The sequence below is a fragment of the Hyperoodon ampullatus genome, assembly GCF_949752795.1.
Source record: "Hyperoodon ampullatus genome assembly, chromosome: 1".
NCBI lineage: Eukaryota > Metazoa > Chordata > Mammalia > Artiodactyla > Ziphiidae > Hyperoodon > Hyperoodon ampullatus.
In genome coordinates this window covers 125,497,008-125,508,609 of record NC_136914.1, presented here as the reverse complement: position 1 = coordinate 125,508,609, position 11,602 = coordinate 125,497,008, and the positions used below count along the sequence as shown (strand labels likewise).

At 57.6% G+C, this 11,602-nt stretch overlaps 1 protein-coding gene across 1 annotated transcript in view; it reads right to left on the bottom strand.

The window, feature by feature from the left end:
- Window positions 1-2,072: 2,072 nt before the first annotated feature.
- The window catches only part of NSD2 (nuclear receptor binding SET domain protein 2), a gene marked incomplete at both ends in the record, with an annotated part of 50,226 nt that continues 40,696 nt past the window's right edge, over window positions 2,073-11,602 (bottom strand). Inside the window, 6 exons of the mRNA XM_079707595.1 lie at window positions 2,073-2,326; window positions 3,063-3,267; window positions 4,064-4,170; window positions 4,459-4,600; window positions 9,973-10,089; window positions 10,974-11,243. Of these exons, the coding sequence (XP_079563721.1) occupies window positions 2,073-2,326; window positions 3,063-3,267; window positions 4,064-4,170; window positions 4,459-4,600; window positions 9,973-10,089; window positions 10,974-11,243 (1,095 nt within the window). The remainder of the gene's footprint in view (window positions 2,327-3,062; window positions 3,268-4,063; window positions 4,171-4,458; window positions 4,601-9,972; window positions 10,090-10,973; window positions 11,244-11,602) is intronic.

Sequence of the window (11,602 nt, the reverse complement as noted above, 5' to 3'; positions counted from 1 at the left end):
ACATCGGCCCACACCGAGGCCCCTGGCTCTGAAGGGCGGGGCTGTGACCGCGGCCGCTGTGCTGGCACCAGGCCTCGGTGCCCCTCGTGCCCAGCCCCAGAGCGCGCAGGCGCCAGGTTCAGGGCCTGAGGAGCATAAATCTACGTCAATCCAGTATTTTCTTAAAAGACCATTTGAGAGAAACGAGAGTTCTAAACTGAAATACCCCACGGCCCCTGCGTCTCACCGAGCAGGTGCATTTCCAGAGAGAACCGAGCCACCTGTGGAAGCACCAGCTGAGGACACGGCTTGTTTTTCCTTTGGTCCTACGTCACTTGCCCCAGGGTCACCAGAGAAGGGCCAGCGGGACGGCCTCGGTCAGCCGATTCTCCTAGTCTGTGCTCGGGGGGACCCGGGCGCCTTGCACCTGGAGCAGGTGCTTCCCTGGGGGTCCCGGCCTGGCCGAGACCGCTTCCCTCCCCCCACAGCTCCCATCGCAGGACCACGGAGCAGTAGTGAACTTGGGTCCAAGTGTTGGTATATCCTGCAATTCTCTGAGGCAAAAACGGTTAAGAGAGAGACAAGCAGGAGACCTCAGTGGCAATTTTCAAGAACAATTGTGTAAACTTTTCTGCAGAGATTTCTCCTCACGTTATTTTAAGAAGAAAAGGCCAGAAAAAAGCACCTGCTGCTGAGTGTCCCCTTCCCTCCCATCGTGAGTGGAGACAGGCAGGCACACGGGCTCCTGGCAGGGCGCTCCCAGCGTCCCGGGGTCCACGGGGAATGCTGTGCTTTGCAGAAGCTTCTCCCTGCGTGGGGCTAACGGTCCATGGAAATCTCCCAGGGGACAGTGTCAGCCGGGCTGTCCCCAGGCCAGGTGCCCACGCCCAGCAGGCCGGCCTGAGTCCCAGGACGAGTGCTCCTCTGAGGGGCCCTGGCCAAGGGCGTCTGCCCAGCACGGCTCAGGCTTCCCGGGAACAGGCCCACAGCACGCGTGGAGTCACTTAGGGTGACGATGCTCCTGACCTCGCTCTTTCCTCAGCCCGGAGGAGTGCCTGGACACACACGTCCCCCGCGAGCTCCACGTCCTGGGGTGGGGGTGGGGGGGCACCTAGCAGTGCCCTGCTGCGCGGCGGTCACCCGAGATGCTGCTGGGCAGGGCGCCGGACAAACCGTTTCCCTAAGTTGCCACGTCACACAGCTCAGCGGGTCACGCATCAGTAAACACGCATTTCAGTCGGTGGTAATTTGTGAAACAAGTTTAGCAAAAATATATTGAGAATAAAAGCCAGAAACTGGTAAAGAAAAGCCACCTGAAAAAATGTACAAACTCTTCCCCCAAGTGATGGGACCCTCCGGGGAGGCTGCCCCACGTGAGCCTGTGCTTTAAAGGCCGACGTGGCAGCAGCGCTTGGTTCAAGTCCACGGAGAGAAAAACTACAGGGGAAATCCCACAACAACACTACACTAGTCACCGTCCTGGGGCCGGCTCCTCACTAGGATGGAAAAGAAGCGTTTTGAGGAAAAACTTCACATTAGTACAAGAAAGAAATACAGCTGTTTCAAAAGAGCAAAATCATCAAAACCATGGTTCCCAGGGCACTCGGGGTCTGAGTCCTTGCCCAGGCCCCACCCTGGTCTCCTCTCCTGAGTGATGGCAACGGGGAAGCAGGCTGGGTGATGTTGTCAAGATTAAAAGAGGTAAGAGTGATCCTCCGAAAAAATACTACTCTATACATCTCAGGGGAGATAAAAACATTTCATATACCAATTACTTTTCCATCTTAACTTTAACCTAGGAAAGTAGAGCGGGAGGGCACCTTGACGTTCTGAGATTCAAGTGTAGCTGTAATGCTGCGTAGTCAGGCTTGTCTGTCCTGGGGCGTCCGCACCTCGCGGCTGGAACCACGTGGCTCGGACGGTCAGTGCGGCGCAGCGGGCGCTGCTGGGATGGCTCAGTGACGGGAGGCGCCCCCTCCCGAGGAGGCCTGTGCGTGCGTCCCGGGGGCTGCGGGCGGCATCCTCCGGCCCTCTGCCTGCAGGGCGGGCCGGCCACCCGGGGCCGCCCGATCTCACCCCACCCCGGCCTGGCGCTATTTGCCCTCTGTGACCCTCCGCCAGCACCTCCTCTTCTTCCTCCTCCCCTTGGACTTGGGCTCCGGGCAGGGCTGCTCGGCCGGCTCTGCCCGCAAGTCGTGCTCGCCACAGTACGGCCGCCCGTCCTGGGTGGAGCTGAAGGCTGCCCCGTCCTGGTGTTCCTTGCAAAACGAATTGGGGCAAAAGTGGCAAAATGAAGTGGAAGGTTTCCCACACACGTCACAGTGATGCCAAGGACATTCCCACTTCCCTGCAAGGAAACAAAGTATCACCAGACAGAAGAGAGGAATGGCAACTTGTAACATTTTCGTGGTTGAAAACTAACTTTAAAACTCAGATGAACACAAACTAAAACAAGACACTGCTTTCCAGGCAAGTGTCAAAAGGTAAAGAGAAGCTAAAGCTGGTGCTCAGAGGCCTGGGGGGCGGAGGGCGGCGAGCAGGCCCCACCTCCGAGCCCAGATGGCCCAGTGGCACCGGGGGCCCTGCCACCCCGGCTGCTCTGCGGCGACGGGTGTGCAGCCGGGCCGAGTGTTTTGGGGGCCCCAATCTTTCTGGGATCTTTCTGGTGTCCCCCTGCAAAGTGCGGTCTGGGAGAACCAGCACGCCTGCCGTGAGCCTCTCTGCCACCTGCCTGCTGGCCCTGCTGCATCATCTTGTGCCACACACAGCGTTTCTGCTTCTGTTTTACAGTCAAACACATTTGACTTCTCCTTTTCTAGCTTTTCCGCTTCTGTCTTTGGGTGAGGGCCTCTCGGCTTCCCTCCGAGGTGACACGGCCGCTCTGTGCACGCCGGAGCCCGTCATCTCTCTGAAGGGCAGAGCCCAGCCCCAGCCCCAGCCCCTCCCCGTCTTCCCAGCTGAGACCCAGGGGTGCGGGCCCCTCGCTCCCAAGCAGCTCCTCCCGGCACCTTCCCCCAGCCCCTGCCGGCCCCCAAGGGCTGCACCGGGTGGTCTGGCCTCAGCTGCCCGGGCTGGGGACCCACCGAAGGGCCGCTTGCCCAGGCCCAGGCAGGGCAGGTGGTAGGCCTTGGTGCAGGACTTGCGGTCGCACAGCACCAGCTGCCCGCCGTCGCCACAGCGGAAGCACTCGTCCTCAGACGGCTTCTTCCCGTCGCCTTTCGTTCGACGCCTCCTGGTTTTCTTCTTGGTCTTTTTGCCCTTTTCCTCCGAGGAAAGGGATGCTGAGGTCTAGAATGAAGAAATAAATGCAGTTCACTCAAGGGAACTGCGTGCACTGAGGCCAGCTGTCCCGAGGGGTCACCAGGGCCAAGGTCGAGGTCGGGAGCGCCAGGGACCCGAGGGTGGTCTCACAGGAGAAGAGTGGGGGTCTGCAGCCGACAGGGAAAAGGCAGGGGCCCGACCTGTTCCCGTTCACTGCCTGTAGGAAACAACACAGGCCGCCGGCCACAGCGCTGCTCAGGACGTGTGGCCCAGGGCAGGCTCTTTCCCCACGCGGCGCATCTCGTGAGAACAAATGAAAAAAGCCAGGTGAAGCAGCAGGCCCGCTGTGGACATCCCACCTCTGGGCCTGGATGCCTGCGGCCGTCCAGAGGCTTCAGGCCCGGGTTTTACCCAGCACGGGGAAGGGGCTAAGTGTGCTGGGTGGAGCCATGTCCCCCCCCGCAAAGCCATGTCCTTCCCAGAACCTCAAATGTGACTTTGCTTGGAAGTAGGATTGCTGCAGATGTAAAGCAGTGGGCCCTAACCCTGCACGACCAACCAGCGTCCTTGTGAAAGAGACACGGAAACAAACACGCAGGCAGAACGCCACGTGCCGCCAGGCGCTGGGGGCAGACCCGCCCCAGGGGAATACGGAGGCTCTGACTTTGGATTCCCGGCTCCAGGATGTGAAGCCCCAGCACCCTGTGGCCTCTGCAGGGGCAGCCACAGCCCGCGAGCGCAGCAAGCAGCCACGGAGTCTCGCGCCTGGCCTCCCCTGCCGTCCTCGCCCCGCCCGGCAGACTCCGCTCCCACCACCGCTCACCTTGGGCCTGTCCCCAAGGAACCCGCTGCAGTTGGAGGCCCCGCACCGGCAGACTGTTTTCTCGTTGCCCAGACAGTCGAGGTTGTAGTTGAAGGTCAGCTCTGTCCCTGGGTGAGGGAGACAAGCCACACTGGGACACTGCCCTTCTCCCGACCCTGCCAAGAAGCCTGCATCAGGTCTACGAGCCCTGCGCCTGTCGGCGCACCTGTACTATCCCCACACGGCTTTCGATTCCACGCTGCAAGGTGCACGTTCCAAACAAAACACAACTTCCGAATCGCCAGCCGCCCGCCCTCACCAAGCCCGGCGGTCCGCCCACACGCAGCATCGGACAAGGGCCCCTCCACCTGCCCGCTCGGCTGGGAGCCCTGTGGGGAGCCCCGGAGGCACCGTACCTGCAGGAATGTCACACACGGCAAACAGGCCCACGCGAGTGTCACCGTTCACTGTCCACTTGAGGGTCTCACAGTTGGGCTGGCAGCTGTGATTCATGAACCGGGAATAGTTTCCTTTGGGGCCAGCATCGATTATACGGTCCTGTAAGGCACAACTCAAGTTTCAAGCAGCATCTACATACGTGGTCAACTCTCAGCCATCACGTTCTCATTCAAACGGAACTGTCACCATCGTGCTGGACAACTGGTGCTGTACTGAGAACCGTGGTCTCCCAGGTCCACTCAGATGGGACACCCCCAAACCAGTCCTGTTTCTCTTGCTCACAGAGGGCAGGCAGGTCAGCACCACACGGAGGGACCGAGCGCTGGTGAGCGGGGGGCGGTGAGCCGAGCTCCCTGGCGTCAGATGGCAAACGAGGGAGCCGGACACCAACAGCCTGACGGGACAAGACTGACCGCTTATGACACAAACCAGCCAGGAAGTCGAGACAGACCAGCGGTGGAGGAAGCAAGGAGAACGTCCTGAGGCCATGAGGCCACGCCGGCTGATGGAGGGGGGCCAACCCCCGCGGCAGAAGCAGTCTTGAGACGCACCCGGGCAAAGCGATGAGGGTCCCACCTTCGTGCTCCCGGGACTCGACCCCCCGAAAGGCAAGCGCCTATGTGTACGTGGAGATGTACTCCTATTGTGGCAAAACCCAGACGATGCAATCGCCTGGCATCAGGGAGCGGTGACCTCGGCTTCCTCACCCTAAGGGTCTCTCGTCGACCGCATGACCGGAAGGGACGGGAGAAAGACGTACCGGAGGCGGGAGGGCACTTAAAACTAGGCCACAAAAAGCATCACGGGCACGTGGTAACGCCACACGGTGTCTGTGAGTGGGGGACAGGACGTGTGTAAACACAGGTACCCCAGGAGCGAGGCATCGAGATGCCTGCCAGGCTCCCCTGCCCTGGACGGGCGGCCCCAGGCGGGGGCCTCAGCCACATGCTCACACCCAGACGCTAGCTGCTCCTCTGAAGGTGGACACACCTCAGAAGTGCGTGCTCTGCAGCGTGCTCCTGCCTCGCTGAAAGGAACCGCTGAACTTGCTCTGAGCGGCTGCACCGGCTCAGTGCCGAGATGCTGGTGCCCGGCTGTCCTCTACTGATGAACCTGACGCCGTTTCCTGTTCCCGCTGTCACACCACTGCGGCCACGGGCTCTCTGCACGGCTGCTTCTCTTTTTAGTTGGTGCTTAGTCCATGCTGACTCTCTGCCTAGGACCTCTTGTTCCAAGAGGTGAATCCACAGTAGACTCTCCCTCACTTGGCTGTCTCCTGTGCCTCCCCGAATTGTGGCTCTGGGGGTGCGGCTGCTCTGTTATTTGGGCACATCCTGTAGGATGTGTCCTGGTCCCTGGCGGCGCTTTTGACGTTAAAAGGCCTTCCTCTGTCTCACTGAATGCACTGGGGCCCAAGTTTTGCCTTGTCTGAGAACAATTCTTTTTTAATTTGACTTCACCTGACACACCTTTGGGCACAATTTTATTTTCAACTTTCAGGATCTCTGTTTCTTAGATACAGCAGAGAAATAGGCTTCGCTTTATGAACCAATCTGGAAATCTTTTAATAGATGAGTTAATCCAACTCCCTTTTACATATACGACTCATACGTTGGGCACGATTCTATCAATCTAATTTGCTTGTTTATTTGGGTTTTAAGCCTTTTACTATGAAGTAATGGGGTTTTTTAAATACTGATGTTCCTGTTATGTTGGGAACTTTATTTCCCCTGCTGGTTGCCCTTTATCGAGGGCATCTCTGCCTGCATACGGCACCCGCACCTCCTCTTGCAGTGGTCTCCCCCAACCCACCTCCGTCCTTACAGCCCAGTTCTCAGTAGCATTCTTGCCTTAATACTTAACAACGCTGAGAACCACTCCTACTCGCTGTACCAGCTTGACTCGGGGGCATCAGCATCAGAGGTGAGTTCACCCCCCTCTGGCCTCCCCTCTCTGTCGCTGTCAGGAGTCACAGTTTGGCACAAGTTCCCGATACCTGTACCACCACCAGTCGCTTTGCGGGGTCGCCTGGAACCCATCCTTCAGCAGCTTCCCCCAGGGGACCGGTGCCCTTAGCTCCCGTGTCCACACCTGTCACTCTGACATCCACGTCTAAAGAACCAGTCGGCTGGAGAGAAAGTCTCCAGTTCACACTTTCCTTGAAGACTTTATCAGTGCTGCTCCTCTGTGCTCAGGCACTGGATTCTGCCATGAGAAGCCTCGAGACGGCCTTTCTTCCCCTTACAAGTAACTCAATTTTTTGGCCGAGCTAGCCAGAGGGTTCCTTGTTATGTCCAGTAATTTTAATAAGATATTTATTATGTTGACCATTTTGGATGGACTGCCCCTGAAACACAGGGTATTCTTTCAACATCTAGACTCCCATCACGCAGAGAGACCCTCGTGGCCTGTCCCCCTGGCCACGCCTTCTTTCTGACCTTCCTCTCTGCCCACCGTGCCGTGTCCGTCCTGCGTCTGCTCAGGCGCCACTCCAGGCGGTTTAAGCTTCAGAGATGCTCTGGCTGCTGCTCGTTTCACTCTCAGGGCTCCAAGTTCGAGGTCCAGCTCGGCGTGCTAACTGGCCGTCCCGAACCCCTCGTGCTTGAGAAACACACGTTGACCGCTGGGGCGCGATGGTCCCAGCTCTGGCCGTGTTGCCCCAGCCACAGGGAGGTTCTGTGGCCCTGTATCGTCAGGTTCTCCCGAAACGAGCTGGGGTTCCTGGAGCAGCTGCTGGCTGCGTGCTGGCTGTCCTGTCTCTGGGCTCCCTGCTCTGCGGTCACCTGATGGCCCATAGCTCCCCAGGCTCTAGAGCCTCGGGCGCCCTCTCTTTGCCTCACAGAAAGCTGCCTTACTTTGGAAGACGGTCCTTCCGAGGCCTGTCACCACAGGTCCCTGGGACCTCACCCACCCTTCTTTCTCTGAGGCCCCCTTCTGAGATCGCTGGATATACGTCTGCTAGTTCATCCTCTTGTGCGACCGTCAGCAGTGAGGAGGCGAGTCGGGACTGCTCAGTCCTGCTGGGGGCAGGCACCTCGGGGGCGGGGGGCCTAGAGGCGCCAGCTCTACAGCACCTCAGCCTCCAAGTCCCACTCTCAGACGGCGTCTTCCATCTGCTCGTGGGGGACGAGGCCCTTAGTTTCACTGAAGATGTACTTTGTGTATCTTTTTGTTGCTGCTTTGGAATTGAGCACCACCATCTTCTACCAAGATCCTATGTATAGACTTTTTAATTTTTATAGATCAAGGGGTTTTTTTGGCAGCGCCTTGTGGGATCTTAGTTCCTCGACCAGGGATCGAACCAGGGCCCTGGGCAATGAGAGCTGAGTCCTAACCACGGGACTGCCAGGGAACTCCCTACCTCGTGTTTTCTGATTACTATCTTTTCTCCTTTTTTCCTCCCTCTCCCTCCCTTTCTTTCTCTGATTGAGACCTTTCTTTATGCCCTTTTCCACTCTCTCATAAGGTGGAAGTTACACTTTCCATTTCTACTCATTCAGTCATTTCCTGTGTATGCCTGAAAAAGCACGAGTTAGTGAAGTCTCCCCTCCATCCACACCAAACACGCAGCTCACACTGGCCTTGTCTCTCTTCTGATGCCCTCTGTGACCGCCATCCCGGCCCCGCTGCCCCACATTCACCAGCAATCGGCACCTGTGACAACCACACCCGCACGCGCGCCACCTCTTGTCCACCATCCTCCTCACGCCTCACACGTAACTTCTGAAGCCCCTGAAGAACCTCCTTTACTATCTCCTCCGCCACGTGACGCTGATGGTCAGCTCGCTTGGTCCCGGTCCGGAGGGTGAGAGGTGCAGGGTCAACGGTTTTTTTCCCTGAGGAGCAGGAGTGTCCCTGGTTTCCATCATACTTGGAGGAGGCTGACCATCCATCCAACTGTCGTTCCCTGGAACATGCTCTATCTTTTTTTTCTCTGTTGCCTTTTTCTTTTTTGTTTTGGCTGCACTGCATGACTTGTAAGATCTCAGTTCCCGACCAGGGATTGAACCTGAGCCCTCAGCTGTGAAAGCACTGAGTCCTAACCACTGGACCCCCAGGGAAGTCCCTCTCTGTTGCTTTTCATCTTTGTAGTGTATGGCATCTTACAGGCTTTTTTTTTTTAAACAACATACCTAGGTATAGATTTATTTTTATCTATCCTGCACAGAACTTGTTCAGCTTCATCCATGAAATGATCCATGTCACAGAGATTCCATAGAATTCTTTTTCCACCTCGCCTCTCCCCCAGGTCTCCCGTCTTCCTTCTGGAACATCTACTTAACGTCTGTCTTCCCACCTCTCGGCCTCTTTCTCCGAGCCTCATCACTCTATCTTCCTGTGCCGCGTGTCCAGACGGATTCTCGGATGCTCCTTCTACTGTAGTCACTTCCCTGCTGCGGTCTAACTTTTCTTAACCCATCCACTGGGTTATTTTCAATGACTATATGTTAACTCCCAGTTTTAACTGTTGGTTCAAATCTGCCTGATTTATCCCTCAATGTCTTGTTCCTGTATCTCTAAATCTCCTTTTATGGCTTTAACCATCTGTAACATATTTAATCCTTTCTTTCAGATTTAATCTTATTCCCTCAGATTCTCACCGAAAGCTAAGCCTTCTATGTGAGGGTCTGCTTACGGAGATCCTGTTCTGTTGGATTTGTACACGTTTAGGGAGGTATGGCTTATCTTTTACTCTTGCAGGAAATGGATGAGGTATGAATTGTTTCAACGTCTCATGCATCATGGACTTTATCTTGGCTTCAGCCAGGTGCCCTCAGTGAATTATCATTTCAGGGACTAATCTGTATGTTAAGTGATCAACCTGGCATTTTTCACAACATGTAAGTAGTTCAAATTTAGACGCCTAAACACAGGAAGGCATAGGCCTAGGGTTCCCATTTCTAATCAAATAACCCCCCTCACCACCACCCCCAAAAATGAGGGGGGATGGCAGAGGGTACGTAAACTTGCCACCTCCTGGGGTTGTGTCTCCTTGGAGCGACCAGAAGGGGCCTGTCAGCTGGGCACCCGGTGTCCCGGATGTGCCCGCTCTTCTCCACCTGCACTCGTGACAAATCGTCTTACCCACCTGCTGAGAACGCTGACCCCTCCAGCAGACAAATGTTCACAAACCTGGGCTTCAGGCACCTAACAAGCACCCCAGAAGACTCCACTATGTACCCGGAAGGATGTGCAACTCCCCTAATCTTGCTCTTCCCTGACCCTGGGAAAGACTGTTCAGTGTGCCCGTCACGCGTCAGAGGGACACGTGACGCTCCAGGAGGCCCCACGCCGAGAGCTGCTCACCCTGGCCCTCGGGCGGTGGCCAAAAGACCTGTGCTTGAGGAGACAAGCACAGGTGCCCGAAGCACACCTACGCAGACGACACGACAGCACCACCTGGTGTGCAGTCCGACGCCACGGAAAGCCCCGTGCAGACAGAAACGGACCCTGAAGACGCACCACGTTACCTTGTCTATGGTGAGCATGTAGAAGTGGGTGATGTCGTTCTCATGTGCGCGTCGGATCCTCGCCATGCACTCCTCCTCGTCGATGAGCTCCCCCACGTACTCGTTCACGAACTCTCCCTGGAAACCAGAAGAGCGCGCTGCTGATGGCCAACGGCCCGGCCGAGCCTCGGCACTGGGGCCCAGAGCCCACGACAGGAGCAGGCGTCGGGCAGGGGCTCGCCAAGTCCCTGGACGTTACGGCCAAGGCGGGCGGTTCTATGCGTGTTTCGTGAAGGCTGTCACTGAAGCCTGTACCTGAGCCTTCTGGAAGCAACGCGCTAACCCTTGCTTCCCAGCACTCCCGTGTCTTGGGGGCGCTTGTAACCGTCAGCCCCCAGCTCCCACAGAACCCGCCCTCACCGCTCGACCTCCCCAGCAGAGACAGAGCAGGGGTGGAAACGCTCCCACAAGCTCTCCTGCAAGAGCCTGGATGAACCAGCAGGCAAGGCAGGTGCAGGAACAGGGCTGCTGGGGTTTTTCTCTTTCAAAGCAGCCTTCTTGACGCTGCTGGGATCAGCCGAGAACAGTCCTGGGTCTGAGGCTGCCTGCGCTCGCTGCAACAAGCACGCAGTTCCGCCATTCAGCCTGCAAGCGGAGACAGGCTGTGCGTGGTCCCTGTCACCTCCCGACAGCCTGGTCCCGCACTGTCCCGGGACGGCCCCCACGGGAGCCGCGTCCACAACGCTCTGCTTGGTGACCCTTCTGGCTGCCCTTCTAAGCAAACCTTTCCCTTCCCAACAGCAGCCGTCAGAATTCTGACTGAAGGCGCGTTTCAAGGAATTTAAGGGTTTCACTCTGATAGATATCTTTCACGTAACGTTTTACAATCCTCAGTTGTAACAACTCAAAAACCGTTTTTGAAATACTGTTCTCACATGAGTGCAAAAGCACCACGGGCAAAGCCAAGTCTGAGGAAGCAGCGAGTGAGCCCTGGGGACACACACACACACACACACCCCTACCTTCCTGATGTCCCTCTTGGCCACCAGGCCCCAGCCTTTGCCGTCTGTCTTGATGATCTTGGTCTCGGGGTACTGGCGCTTGGTGAAGCACTGGTTCTGGCAGAACGCGCCCGCCGGGCACACCTGCGGATGGCACTCGAACATCAGCATGCGGTTCAGACACTCCGAGTCGGAGCCACAGGGGTTCTCGTCGGTGGGCTTGCAGTTGCACTTGGGGATCTCGGACATGTCCGCCGTGTGGATCTGCACTTTCCCATAAGGCTTGTTCACCTGCGGGCGAGAGCCGCCGCCTCAGCCCACTCGCCCCGGAGCGCTGCCAGGGTCCCGGCTGCCGCGCCTACCCCACCAACCCATCCAAGCCTCCCGGTGGCCTTTCAGACTCAGGCCAAGCGGGGACACGGCGGGGAGGCAGGTGGAGGCGGGCCCAGCCCTGCGCTGGAAGCTTCGCGAGGTGGGCGGCAGGGCAGTCCCCGCAGCACCCCATGCTGGCTCATCTCAGCACTGTGTTCTTCATTCATCCGAGAGCCAGGCAGAGGAGAGAGACCGCGTGGGACCGCTCAGTGACGCGGGGCACCCAGCCAACGCCACGAGGCCTGATGCCCTCGCAGACCCCCTCACCCAGCACACAG